The sequence below is a fragment of the Microtus ochrogaster genome, chromosome 1 (assembly GCF_000317375.1).
Source record: "Microtus ochrogaster isolate Prairie Vole_2 chromosome 1, MicOch1.0, whole genome shotgun sequence".
Taxonomy (NCBI): Eukaryota; Metazoa; Chordata; class Mammalia; order Rodentia; family Cricetidae; genus Microtus; species Microtus ochrogaster.
Window position 1 is genome coordinate 47,685,359 of NC_022009.1, and position 14,002 is coordinate 47,699,360.

The 14,002-nt window shown below is 44.6% G+C and overlaps 1 protein-coding gene across 2 annotated transcripts in view; it reads left to right on the plus strand.

The window, feature by feature from the left end:
* Tdrd9 (tudor domain containing 9) overlaps window positions 1-4,375 on the plus strand; it is a 118,164-nt gene extending 113,789 nt beyond the window's left edge. For both annotated transcript variants that reach the window (XM_026779071.1, XM_005343602.2), the window contains exons 35-36: window positions 2,686-2,758; window positions 4,179-4,375. In XM_026779071.1, the coding sequence (XP_026634872.1) occupies window positions 2,686-2,758; window positions 4,179-4,280 (175 nt within the window). In that variant the 3' untranslated portion in view covers window positions 4,281-4,375. The remainder of the gene's footprint in view (window positions 1-2,685; window positions 2,759-4,178) is intronic.
* Window positions 4,376-14,002: the final 9,627 nt, after the last annotated feature.

Sequence of the window (14,002 nt, forward strand, 5' to 3'; positions counted from 1 at the left end):
TCTCTCTCTATCTCTCTATCATCTATCTATTTCCCTTTCCTAACAAGATGTGTCTGTCCCCTCCAGTCCCGGACTCTCTACCTTTCCTCTGTAGTTCTGTGGATTGTTACTTTGTTATTGTACCTAGATGTAAGCAAGTGCAGTACCATATTTATCTTTCTATGTCTGGGATACTCAGGCTGATTTTTTTTTCTACTTCCATCCACTTGCCTGCAGATTTCATGAGTCTCACTGTCTTGCTGTGGCTACCTAGTAAGTTTGAAACCAGCCGTCATTTGTCTTCCCATTCGTGTCCTTTGGCTGTGTCTACTGGCCAGAGTCTTTGCCTCCCATGGCCACATTGGCGTCAATGGTTAGTAAGTCTGCACAGAAAGCCTCGCTAGAATGGGACAGTGTTCTAATGAATTTGGGAAATTGTCATTTGTGTGTGTGTGTGTGTACGCGCGCGCAAGACAGGGTTTCTCTGTGTAGCCCTGCCTGTCCTGGAACTCACCCTGTAGACCAGGCTGGCCTTGAACTCACAGAGATCCTAGTGCTGGGATTAATGATACTCCACCACCACCTGGCAGAAATTTGCCGTGTTAGTAGTAAAGCAGGACTATTAGCTGGTCTTTCATTTCTTTCTTGTATGTGTGTGTTCATGTGCATGAGTGTGCCGTGGTGTGAGTGGAGCATGGTATATGTGTGCACCGTGGTGTGCATGTGGAGATCAGAGCATGGCCTCAAGTGTTGGTACTCATCTTCCATCTTATTCGAAGCAGAATCTTTTGTTGACCCTGCCTATGCCAGGCTTGCGTGCTCAGTATAGGTGTGTTAGATTACAGTCGTGGGCCCATTACATGCAGCTTTATGTGTGTCCAGAGGATTTCAAATCCAGTTTGCATGCTTGCATGGCAAGTGCTTTATCCACTGAGGCATCTTCCCTGTCCCTCTTCCCTCTCCTAACTCTGCTTTAGTTTTTAGTAAGCAAATCCTGGGCTTTTGTATAATTATTTTTAAGTGTATTAGTTCCTTGATGATACTGTGAATAAAAGTTTTAATTATGATTTGTTCATTTCTTAAGAGTGATTACACTTGGATCTCTTGTGATCTTAACATGACTGGTTAGTTTTAGTAGGTTTGCAGGATTTTCTGTGTGCAAGTTCATTATCATTATTGTGAAATACCTCTTTTCGTCTCCAGAGTTAGGAGTGTTTTAAGGTCTATTTTGTCTGATGCTAATACAGCTACTCTTGCTCCCCTGGGCTGGTATTTTCATGGTGTAACTCTCTATTCTACTTGTAACCTAAAATTGCTTTTAAAAAACTTAATCTGTTTTGTAACCAATTAAGTTTCTTCATTGACAGTTCGATAAAATGTATAGTATGTTCTGTTTACCCTCATACTTATACACCACTGCAGCCATGTTTTCCCACCCCACCCTGTAGCCCATATTTATGCCTCTTTGTTTTGTGACCCAATGATTTTAATCAGGGCTTTTTGTGTGACTGCACATTTGGAACTGTCCGTTGGAGCCTGGTGGGCTCCCCATTGAGTACACAACTGAAAACAGCAACTGTCCTGGAGAGGTAGGGCCAGTGGCCCCTCCAAGATCATGCGAGATTGACTGTTGACAGCTTCATCTTGTGCAGGCCCAGTACAGTCAGCTGCCACTTCTGTGGGATCATGCTGGAGAGCTGTCATGCCCTGGAGATTTCACAGCTCTTCTCCCTGGTTTCCCACTGATACACTCTTTCTGTTCCCTCTTCCAAGTATTTTCTGAGCCTTAGAAGGTATAGATGTGGTGTTTCATGAAGGGCACTCATCTCTACCTGTTTCTGCTCATGAGGACATTACACTGCATACCTTTTTGTACACATGCACTGCACACGGTCTTTGAGCAGTGGCCCGTTCGTCCAGCTACTGCTCTGCTCTCATGATCATTTTTCTTCAGTCTTTTTCCCCACTCTCTTTCAGATTGTATCTTTTCACATCGTATTTGATCTTTCAAAAGTAACATCTGGGGAATTTCCATTTCAATTATTTTGCTTATTGCTTATAGAATTTCTATGTTTACATAGTTTTCCGTTTTAAGGTTGATGTATTTTTTTTCTCTGTATGGTTTCTATTGTATTGCCGTCATGCTTTAAGCCTTTCAGTGTAGTGTGCTGTAATTCTGGGTGTGTATGTCATGCCTGCTTTGAAGTCTGCATCTGTTCACTGAGCCTCTGTCCCTGCTCCTTCTTCCTGAATAGAGTCAACATCTTGTCTCCTGATTGGCATGTCTTATCATTTTTGTTGTTGAAAATTTGGAAATTATAGGTAATATATATAATAATCTCCCTAAAGTCTATTGTGTTCTATTTCTTCATTTTTAAATGAACTATACATTAAAATATTATTATAACTCTATACATTTTGACACTTTGAAAGCCTATCACAGTTCTAATTTTGGGATATTTGTAGACTTTAAACACACATATTTTAAAAAAGATCATTCGGCTATTTTTTAGTGCTAATGAATAATTAAAATAATTTGCAGGATGTGGTGGCACATATATAACCCCAGCTTGGGAGACTACTGAGGCAGGGGGATCAGAAGTTTGAGACCAGCTTGGACTAGATAGTGAATCTGAAACCATCCTTTAGCTACAAAGCAAAAGTAGCCAACAGTAAAACCTTTGATTTGCTTTTTAAAAATTGTAGCTTGTTCTGCCGGTTGAAGCCTCGAGAGAAGATTATTCCTAAATGGCACGAAAAACCCTATGAGTGGAACCAGGTATGTGTGCGCTGGCTGCCTGGAGGAGCACCTGCTGCTGGATGGGGGAAAGTACCTGGGACAAGAATCTCCAGGCAAAGTAGATGGCTAGACAGCTGTTTCTGAGTGCCATGTCTGCTCAGCCGTTGGAGGAAGAAGCTTGGGAAGGGACCTGCAGCACTTGGTAATGTTGAAAGTCAATTTGTCATGCCTGCCATGCAGGGTGACATGGTGGCTGGGCGCCCTGTGTCTGCCAGACAGAGCAATACATAGCAGGAGACTGGCTCAGAAACTGTGACACGCCTCCTGGTTCTGGGGACTGGACTTCTGAGCTGGTGTGCCCCAGGGTGGAATCTGGTGCCTCTGTGGGGATAACTGCCTTGCTGTGTGCTTCCGCAGCACAAAGACCCCAGAGAGCTCTGTGGTGTCTTTTACAAGGGTGCTGACCCCAGTGTCCTCTTCCTCTAGCCCTAGCCACTCTAGAGACCCCACCCCCTGGTCCTGTCACTCTAAAGACCAGCACCAGGGCACAAGTCGGCTATGCAGCAGGGTGTGGCCCCTCATGTTCCTACCATCTCTGCAAGCTTTAGAAGGCGGAGTGAGTTGTTTGAGGCTGGGAAGCAGAAGGGAGTTGTCAGTTTCAGCCCTAGGGTCAGGGATGCCTCTGTGAGCTGGGCAGGGCTTTCCTTGTCCTTTGATCACTCTGTGCCCCTCAGTATGTTTTGTTTCTACCCTGAGATCAAGGTTTTCCCATTTTAATACATTCTGCCTTTCCGTGTTCCTCTGAATGGCTTCTCTGTGGCTTCTTCAGGGCTATCACTGCGCCAGCTGCCATTCCAGACTTCTGTGTGCAGCCCCAAGTTTGTCAAGCAGGGTCCATCAAGTTGGCACAATAATGAGAAAAATTGGAAAGTTGTATTTGAAAGTAGTGTGCTTGAGAAAATGTTTTTAAATAAGTATACCAGTCACTGCTCCCACATACACAGAGTGTATGGGAGATTTCTCAGTAAAGGTTTCCTATTTTACCCTATTATTAAACATCAGTTTAAAAATGTATGATCAGGGCCAAGGGCCAGCAAAATGGTTTAGCTTGATGACCCCTTGCAGCCACATGGTGGAAGGAGAGAACCAGCTGTCACAGGTCGTCCTCAGACCTCACACATGTGCTTTGGCACATGCATGCATACCTGCGCACTTATGCATGTATGCACAGACACACACAAATAAATGAGATTTAAAACCCTTGCAGTGCCTATTCGAATGGATGATCAGTGTGTGGGGTGAATTATGAAAATGAAGAAGCATCTGCAGATCGTTTTGTAAAATGGAAAAAACAGTTGTGTCTCACATTTCCACATCTGTGTGCACATAGGTTTATGGATTTGGTGTCTAGGCAGATCTCACCAAGAGCCTGACTTGGTTCTCTTCTCTGTCCTCCCAGGTGGACCCAAAGCTGGTCATGGAGCAGGCTGATAGGGAAGGCAGCCAAGGGAAGAACACTTTCCTGTACCAACTCCACAGGCCTGTCGTGCTCAGTCCCTGACTGCCTGGGGCCTGTGTGCCCTGTGGGCGGTGGCTGAGGTCAGCTAGAGGCTCCCCTGCAGCCCCCCTCCCCCAATTCTGCCCAGAGGTTTCTCCTTATCACCACTTTTGCTCAGAGTGGAGAGCAGGGTTTCTGTTTGGGTGGGAAAAATTGGAAAGTCTAGTCTTTTCTAGAATGGGGTCATGGTATTAAATACTCTGGAAAGCATAGTTCTGAAAGAAGATTTTGTTTTGTGAAAAAGCTGTATTTTGCTTAAAATGTATGTGGGTACTTCTGAGTAGCCAGTCCCAGGGGACAAGGTTCCAGATGTGCTTGTATGCCTGTTCTGTCACAGGCTTAGCTTGGGGTGATGGAGAGAGCTGGACTGATGGCTTAACTATGGGGCAGCACATGGACCCCCCCCACCCCCAAATACATGTGGATGTGCATGTGTGTGTGTGTGTCTAAAAACCATGTGGCATTTTCTGATTTTTTTTTCCTCATGAAAATATGTGGTTTTGGTACAACTTCGGTTTTGTATATTTAGGACTTGTAGTGAAGTTAAGCCTCTGGAAATTAGAGAAGTGACCTGGCAACTGGTATAGCTGAAGAAACAATAAAAGCGTTAGACACTGTTTCTGTTTCTGATAGTTTTTGTTAGAGGACATATTATTTTCTTAGTTGGCATTCTTTTGCTGTGACCATGGCAACTCTTATAAGAAAGAAAGCATTTAATTGGGGGACTTGCTTACCATTTCAGAGGTTTAGTCAATCATGGAGGGGAGCATGGTGATGCATGGCAGGCATGTTGCTGGAGATGCAGCTGAGAGAGAGAGAGAGCTACATCCTTATTTGCAGGCAGAGAGAGCAATCTGGGTCTGACTTGGGCTTTTGAAACCTCCGAGCCCTCCCCCGGTGGCAGCTTCCTGCAAGGCCACGCCTCCTGAACCTCCAGTCCTTCTCAAGTGGCACCACTCCCTGGTGACTCAGCATTCGAATGTATGCGCCTGTGGGGGTATTCTTACTCAGACCACCACACTTATGTACTTCAGTCTGAAAAGATTTGTTTATAAAACTGGTAAAGAGATCACAGACCTCTCTCGGAGGATGCACATGTACTTTAGAAGCATCTGTTGCCATTTTCTGTGACAGAAGGAAGACAGGTTGAGAGAAGCAGCTGTGAGGGCTCATGCTATTACACAGCACACGGGCAGAGGCAGAAGGCAAGAGGGACAGGCTTAGCAGTGCTTGCCTGAGAACAAAGAGCCAAAATCAACCTACCAAACGGCCAAGAACTACCCAGGGAGGTGAGCAGCTTGGGGAATGCTGGTGTTCAGCTGTGCAGGGAAACTTAGAAAACAGTCTGTGGATGGTGTACAAGGATGGTGAGATGGGGTAGCCCATGCCAGCTGCACTGCGGTGTAAGCGGAGACTATGCTTTCATTCCCCGCCACCCAGACCCGAATAATCACACATAAACTATATTAATTACAACACTGTTTGGCCTATTAGCTCAGGCTTCTTATTAACTAACTTACATCATAAATTAACCCATTTCTATTAATCTGTATCACCATGGGGCTGTGGCCTATCCTAGTAAGGTTCTGGCATCTTTCTTCTTTGGCAGCTACATGGTGTTTGCCTGACTCTGCCTTGTTTCTCCCTGCATTCAGTTTAGTTTTCCTTCCTGGTTCTATTTTGCCCTGCCATAGGCCAAAGCAGCTTCTTTATTAACCAATGGTAATAAAGCATATTCACAGCATACAGAGGGGAATCCCACATCACTGCACAGAACTGAAGTGCAGGTAAAGGGAAGGGCTAGAGTTGACCAGCACACACTCGCCGTGATGGTCCTGCTGCCTTTGAAGTCAAGGGGTTTTCTTGTCTCCAGAGAACCTACAGCAAGTATCTGAGCCAGCCAGTATCTGCCTCGAGAAACCGTTTGTCGTTCCAGGAGAGCCACTCTGGTTTTTTTTTTTTTTTTTTGATTTTCGAGACAGGGTTTCTCCGTAGTTTTTGGTTCCTGTCCTGGAACTAGCTCTTGTAGACCAGGCTGGCCTTGAACTCACAGAGATCCACCTGCCTCTGCCTCCCAAGTGCTGGGATTAAAGACGTGTGCCACGAGCAAGGAACTCAGGACTGCAAGGGGTGCACCCACACACTGAGACAATGGGGATATTCTACTGGGAACTCACCAAGACCAGCTGGCCTGGGTCTGGAAAAGCCTGGGATAAAACTGGACTCTCTGAACATAGCAGACAATGAGGACTACTGAGAACTCAAGAACAATGGCAATGGGTTTCTGATCCTACTGCACGCACTGGCTTTGTGAGAGCCTAGGCAGTTTGGATGCTCAACTTACTAGACCTGGATGGAGGTGGGGGTTCCTTGGACTTCCCACAGGACAGGGAACCCTGATTGCTTTTCGGGCTGAGGGGGGGGGACTTAATTGGGGGAGGGAAATGGGAGGTGGTGGCAGGGAAGAGACAGAAATCTTTAATAAATAAATAAATTAAAAAAAAATGTGTGCCACCACCGCCCGGCGGGGAGAGCCACCCTGAAATGAAGCCTGTGAGAATGTCACGTAGTAGGAGGCCAGCCTAGAAACACAAAGTGACACGAAAGCTGCTTCCCTGTGAGGGCCATCAGCTTGGGAAAGCTCAGTACAGATGGCTACAACTCAGCAGCATCGCACAGCGAATGTGCCAGAGACTCCTGAGCTGCAGCAACTGGTGTCAGCCCTGCTGCGGAGTATGCAGGGTACTCTCATTGGTTCTTAGCAAATGCCACAGAGCAAAGAGGGGAAAGAATAAAACCACAGCCTCATGCTCCCTGCTAGTGCGTAGCTCGAGTGGCTGCACAGAGTGCACCTGGTGACGTGCCAGTCTCCTTGGTAAGGAAACGTGCCCGCTTTGTTTGCATGTATATACAGTTGTTCTTCCTTTTTGGATATTTTCACATTGTTTTGTGTACGTATGCACATGTGCACAATGCGCACGTGGAGGTCAGGCCCTTCCACCATGTGGCTTCTGGGACTGGACTCAGCATGTCGGGCTTGACAGCAGTTGCCTGGACCCGCTGAGCCGTCTCTGTCACCTTCTTTCCCTTTTATCCTAATACTTTTCCATTTCCCTTTTCCTTTTCTGTAATTGAATCTTCTTCACCCCCCCTTTACAATTTTCTACTTGTATTAACATTTCAGTTTATCTAGTTATTTTTGCCCTTTTGTTATATTGTAGTGATTGTATTTGGTGGCTATTGTATTTCTGCATCTTTGTTGGTTGGTTGGTATCATGGTTGTTTCTTCCTGAGCAGTGCAGGAAGCGAGCCTTGTGCCTCAGGTGTTTTAGACAGATGCTCGCCCACTGAGCCGCACTTTCTGACAGGCGGAGAGAAGTTGCACAGCCATAACTTGATCCACTCAAACACTGGTACTACTTCAACTTGAAGAACAATGAATAGGAAAGCCGCCATCTCACAGCCTGGCCCCAGCAAGGCATGGTCAGGGGGCCTGAAGTCCTGCTTCTCACCATGCACCCTCATACAACTGTAGAAAGGAACACCCGTGGTCTCCGCACCTAGACAGATCTTAGCATGCACAGGCTGCTTCTGGCCCTTTCAGATCACACATTACTGATAAGACTAGAAGAGTAGCCATGGACGGTACCCCACAAATAATCTCACACTTCAAACCTACCTTCATGGATTTTCAGAGGTTCTCCACTTCTGTCAGACCTACGGAGAAAGTGTGTCATGGAGACTTTGTCATGGTATGCATTGTGCCACAACCTAACCACAATCACACCCTTGACGAGATGGCTCCCCAAGAAAGCCCTTCCATAACATTGAGAGAGCTTGCATCCTGACATAGACAGATTTCAACATAGAAGAAACAGGTATGGAAAAAGGCAACATGAATCCTTTGAATATTCATAATTCTCTAGTATGTGATTGCAAAAATTTTAAAGTGAAATGCTGGACAAGTATTCAGAAGAAATATTTTATTAAAATTTATTTTTGAATATGATCAAAATAGCTAAATGAGTCAGGGTGGTGGTGGCACAAGCCTTTAATCTGTTCATTTAATCTGACTCGGGAGTCAGAGGAAGGCAAATCTCTGTGAGTTTGGGGGCAGCCTGGTCTACAAAACTAGTTCCAGAACAGCAGAGCTGTTCGTTGCACAGACAACCCCTGTTGCAAAAAAATCAAAAAGAGGGAGGGGGAGGGAAATGGGAGGCGGTGGCGGGGAGGAGGCAGAAATCCTCAATAAATAAATTTTAAAAAAAATAAAATAAAATATAAGATTAAAAAAATCAAAAAGAAAAATAAAAACAGGTAAATGAATTAGGAAGTACAGGATATGAGAGAGCAATTAAAGAGTCTGGGAAAGGCTGCATCAGTGAGAAGACTGTGGAAAGCCAACAGGCCAGAGCAGCCAGAAGAATAAGTACCAAGCCCGAAGGCAAGCTGGTGAAGCCTTAGCGTTCAGATTATAATAGGAATGAACAGCATGCAAGGCCCTTGGGACGTCACCAAAAGACTAAGTGTACATAGAATAGGAGGGACAAGGAACTATAGGCATAAAGGCATTAGGAAACCCATTTGATAAAATAATAGAAATTTTCCTAAATGTTGGGGAAGATGTAGACACCTCAAATAGACATGTCAAAGACAGAAACAAACGAAACAAAAAACATTAAAAATTACAGCCAACATACAGGCTACTGTGTCCAGTAAGGCTGTTCTTCAAAATCAAAGGAGAAATAAAGATCTTCCATGAAAAATATAAGCCAGTGGAATTGACACATTATAAAAGATATTAAAGGACTTCTATACCAAGAAGAGAGAGCAAGATAAATATAATCATGAGAATATAAGAAAGGACATCACTTAGAAGAGTAGGCAAGCAAACATGGATTAGGAAACCATTAACTCAGTAAATCACCACTACAGGAGAAAGAAGCTTGACAGAAAGCAACCAGAGGCAGCAAAGTGACAGGAGATGCACTTTTCACCCACTGTGAATGTCTGCATTCTCCACTTAGAAGACACAGAACCAATAATGTGCTATTTGAAGGAACCTCACTGGCAAGTGGATGAGAGGGCTCCATGGTGTGTGTGTAAGAGTATCTGCCTTGTAAGCCTGATGACCTGAGTTTAATCCCTGGAACCCAGGGTAGAGGGAGAAAACTGACTCCCCAAAACCATCCTCTGACCTCCACACGTGCCACAGGGGATGTGCACTTCACCCACATGTCACACACACAAAATGAGGTTTTTAAAAGGAACCTCACTGTTGACAGCATAGACTGAAAGTGAAAGGATAGAAAATGATATTCCAATCTGAAAACACTCGTATGCCATAGACATAGAGGAAATTAGGAGAGGCAAAGGTCACATAACGATAAATACCAACCAAGAATGTATACCAGGTGTAAATATATATGCATCAAACCCCTGAGAACCAGATTTAATGAAGCAGGCTACTGACCAAAAAGGAAGAGATGGGCCCCCCAAACAGTAACAGCGGGTGACTTCATTACCGCAAGCTCACTAGTAGATCCGTTACCCACACAATCAGTTGTAGAGGTCAGGGTTACACTGTAGACATCCACACACTGCTTCGTCTAGCAGTTACAGAATATGCATGCTTTTCATCAGATCATGGAGTTTCCCCCCAGTGAGCTAAAGCTAGCATTTAACAGCAACAAATGAGAAGTTTCTTTATGTCGTGGAGCTAGAAAGACGGACCACTCAGTGGTTAAGAGCATGTACTGCTCCTGCAGATGACTAGGGTTTGGTTTCTGTTCCCACACTGGATAGCTCACAACTGACTGTAGCTAGCTCCAGGACACCTGACATCTCCCCGTGAACAGTTACCCCACAGACACACATTAAAAAAAATAGAAGTTTCTCGTATCTTACCAGATATAATTTGATTAAATTAGAAATCAACAGAAAGAGAACCTACAAATTATACAAATACATGGAGATTGAATAGTAGACTTTTGAAAAACTGTGTCATTGAAGAAATTGTGTATGAAGTTGAAAAATTGCTAGAATCAATGAAAATGGAAACATAATATGCCGGAAACCTGTAGGATACCGTAAGATCAGTATTGAGAGGAAAGTTTATGGTTTTGCATGCCTACATTTGAAAAATACGTATTGGGGGAGGGGAGCTGGAGAGAGAGCTAAGTGTGTAAAGGCTCTGGCTGCTAAGGCTGATGGTCTGAATCCAGTTCCCAGGATCCACCTGTGTTCCATGGCTTGTCGTGTACACACACCATAACAAAACCCTGGGGCTGGAGAGACTGTTCAAGTCGTCAGCACTGTTGCTCTCGCAAAAGCCCTTGGTTTGGTTCCCAGCACCCTCCTGGTAGCCAACAACCTCTTTAACTCCAGTTTCAAAGGATCTGATGCCCTCTCTGTGAACAACAGGCATGAAAGCGGTGCACATACATACAGGTAGGCAAAATATTCATACATCTTTTTAAAAAGATGATTCATTAATTAAAATCGGAACTGGGGGGGGGGGTCATCACAGCAGGTACCACTAAAATCCAGATGAACATTATGGAACATAATGAAAAATATAGAAGAAATAAAAATATGACCTACCAAAATTGAACCAAGAGGATATTAGTAAAAACATAAGCAGATTGCTAACAAGCCATGAGTTTGAAGCAGTGTGGGAAGTGGATGAAGTTGTATGAACATGTGTTGTTAACCTGGGCACAGGCATGTCAAGGATCCCAATGCCTCAGACTCATGGGAATGGTGAAGTTTAGAAAAAAACAGCAAAGCCTTCCCTGGGTCCAGCTATGAGAGAGAGACCTGTAGCTGTTACCCATAGCTTTCCCAGATTTCCCCCACAGAGACTGTCCGCTGACACTAGCTGACTCCTCCTCACAGCCCGCCTGAGCTGTCCTAGGTCTGTGGTCTCTTCATTCCCAAATTGCCGCTGCAGGTTCTGAGGACCATGCCGTGCAGGATGTGATAAACCAGTCCTTAAGTCTCCAGGAAAATCTGGGGTTCACTGGTGAATCTCACACCAGGTTTGAAGAACTAATACCAGCATGCCTTAGATTTTTTTGTAAACTCGGAAGAACAGAATGAGGGAAGGAAGTCAAACTATTCCTGTGTTGGGATGAATCTGTTTGGAAGATTCCACCCTAACACTTAGGACTAATAAGTTCAGCAAAATAGTAGAAAACAATGTCCAATAGCTTTTGGATGAGTTATCAGTCTGATGAGAAAGAAATGAAAAACCCTATTCACAATAGCCTGAAGACAACAAAAGACCAAAAAGAAACTAGGCCTCTAATCCCAGCATTTAGGAGGCTGAAGACAAGGGAATCCTGAGTTCAAGGCTAGCCTAGCCTACATAGTGAGACACTCAAATAAGAAATATCCACCAAAAATAAAACCTTAAATCTCATCTTTATCTTAATGAAAATTATAAAATGTTGAATAAAACTGTAGGTACAAAAAGATGGAAAGATTTCTATTTCCCATGTTCATGGGTTAAGAAAATAAACATTGTTAACATATTACCAAAAAATATCAGATTGGTTACGATCTCCGTCAATATACCAAAAGCATATACAGAACTAAGAAAAACATAAAATTCACTTGGAATCACAGAAGACCCCAAATAACCAAGCAAAACAGAAACAGCTGGAGGTACATCATCATAGGGTAAACAGAGCTAGAGGTACGTCCTCATAGGGTTTTCAAATAAACCATAGAGGCACAGTTAGCAAAACAGCTTGGTGATGCCGGAAAACAGTCCCACAGCAGCTCAGAATTATTAATTATAAAGAGGGTTATTTATTTAAGGGGAAAAACTTACAGATCACCGTCCTCAACAACAGTCCTCTGAGCACAAACAGGAAACAGTTTAGCTGCAGGAACGGGAGCCGGAAGAGAGCGAGAGCGGGCACACGATTCCTGTTGCTTTTTAAACTCTAAGAGACCACGCCCAAGTGGGCTGGTATCTCAAAGGCTGTTGGCTGAAGGACCAGAATGTACTCCCACAGCAGCATGGTATTGCCATAACAGCAGACACAGAAACCAAATGAAAATAACAGGGCTCAAAAATCCACTCCTCATTAGTCACTCAAGTTTTGACAAAGATACCAAAAAACACACAATGGAGAAAAGATAACTTATTCAGTAACTGTGGCTGGGAACACTGAATATCCACACAAAAGGATTGAACATAAATCAAATGCATTAAAGACATTAAAGGAAGACCTGGAATCTTGAGAGAACTAGAAGAAACACTCCAAGATAGTGTAGACAACTGGCTAGGATTCCAGACTTGAGAACATAAGGAGAATTGACTAGCGGAGCTGTGCAGACTCTAGAGAGCTGTATAGCAAAGGTATTCAGGGAGCACTGGCAACAGCTCTTTCTCCGACAGTTAATATGCAGAATATGCAAAGAGCTCAGAAAAATTAACCTAATTTGTGGTCACTTCTCAAAAGAGGAAATCTGCTATCTAAAGATGTCTGTCTTTGCCATCAGCCAAGACCACACTGAAGCAGCAATGCTGTGGGTACAAACTGATGCCGTGGCCACAGAAAATTGCCTTGGTGTGGTTAAGGGGAAGATTTTGTTGTAGTCGTGAGAAAGAGAACAGCCATAGCCATCTGGGAAAGTCTGGAGCAGAGAGAGAAAGTAGTGGACTGAACCTGGCCAAGGGAGAAGCAGGAGAGAGAGGGCACATTGCCTGAAACAGGGTTATAGGGAGAGAGAACAGCTGGGAGAGGAGCAGGAAGCTCCTGAGCTAGGGAAGCTCAGGTCGGGAGGAGGTGAGAAGAGCTAGGGTGATTCTGAGGGAGCTGGGAGGCCAGCGTGTGCTTTGGTATGTTAATAGGCACCACAGGTAGCCATGTGTCCCATCTGCCAGGGAATTGGCTCCTTCTGGTAGAGAGGAAGTGACCTCACCAATTCCCAAGAAATGCTGGCTTTTGTCTAGCCTCCAGAATTTGGGGAAGGGAGTTTCAAACCTTAGGGCCCAAGGCTGTGTAGTTTCAGCAAGGAGGAGCTCAAGTCAAGGTCTCCCAGGTCCTTACAGGCAGAGTGGCTCACTCCTGGAAACCCAGCATGTGAAAGGCTGAGGCAGGAGGATTGCAACAAGTTCAAAGCTAGCCTGGGCTATGGAGTGAAATGCCATCTCCAACAACAATCATACATTGAGATTCCATCTCTATCCAGATCAGCTATTTTTTTTTAATGATGGTGAGGGGATGGAGGACAAGGAACCCTTGTTACCGCTAGGGATGTAAAGCAGTAAGACCCCTATGAAAACAGACAGATGCTCCTCTAAGGCTGAATGCTAAGCTGTTGGACCCAGCAACACCTCCTGGGTGTATCCCTGAGGAAACCTCACATCCACACCACAGAGAGAGCTGCTCTTGTTTATTGTGACACTGTTCATAATAGCCAAGACAAGGAACACACAGGCCTACCTGGCACCAGTGAATGAATGACAAGAAAACTTGGTAGGTATACACAGCGGCCTTCTAGTCATAAGACTGAAGTCATGTCCTCTGTAGGAAATGAACGGAGCTGGAGATAATTATGTTAAAGCAAAACAAGCCAGACTCAGAGACAAGCATTGCATGTTCCTGTTGTTCTTTTGGAAAACTACAACTCCCAGACTCCTCCTGGACTATGGATACCTGTGCGCACACCTGCGCGCAGGTATGGGACATCCTTCCCAGATACCCTTG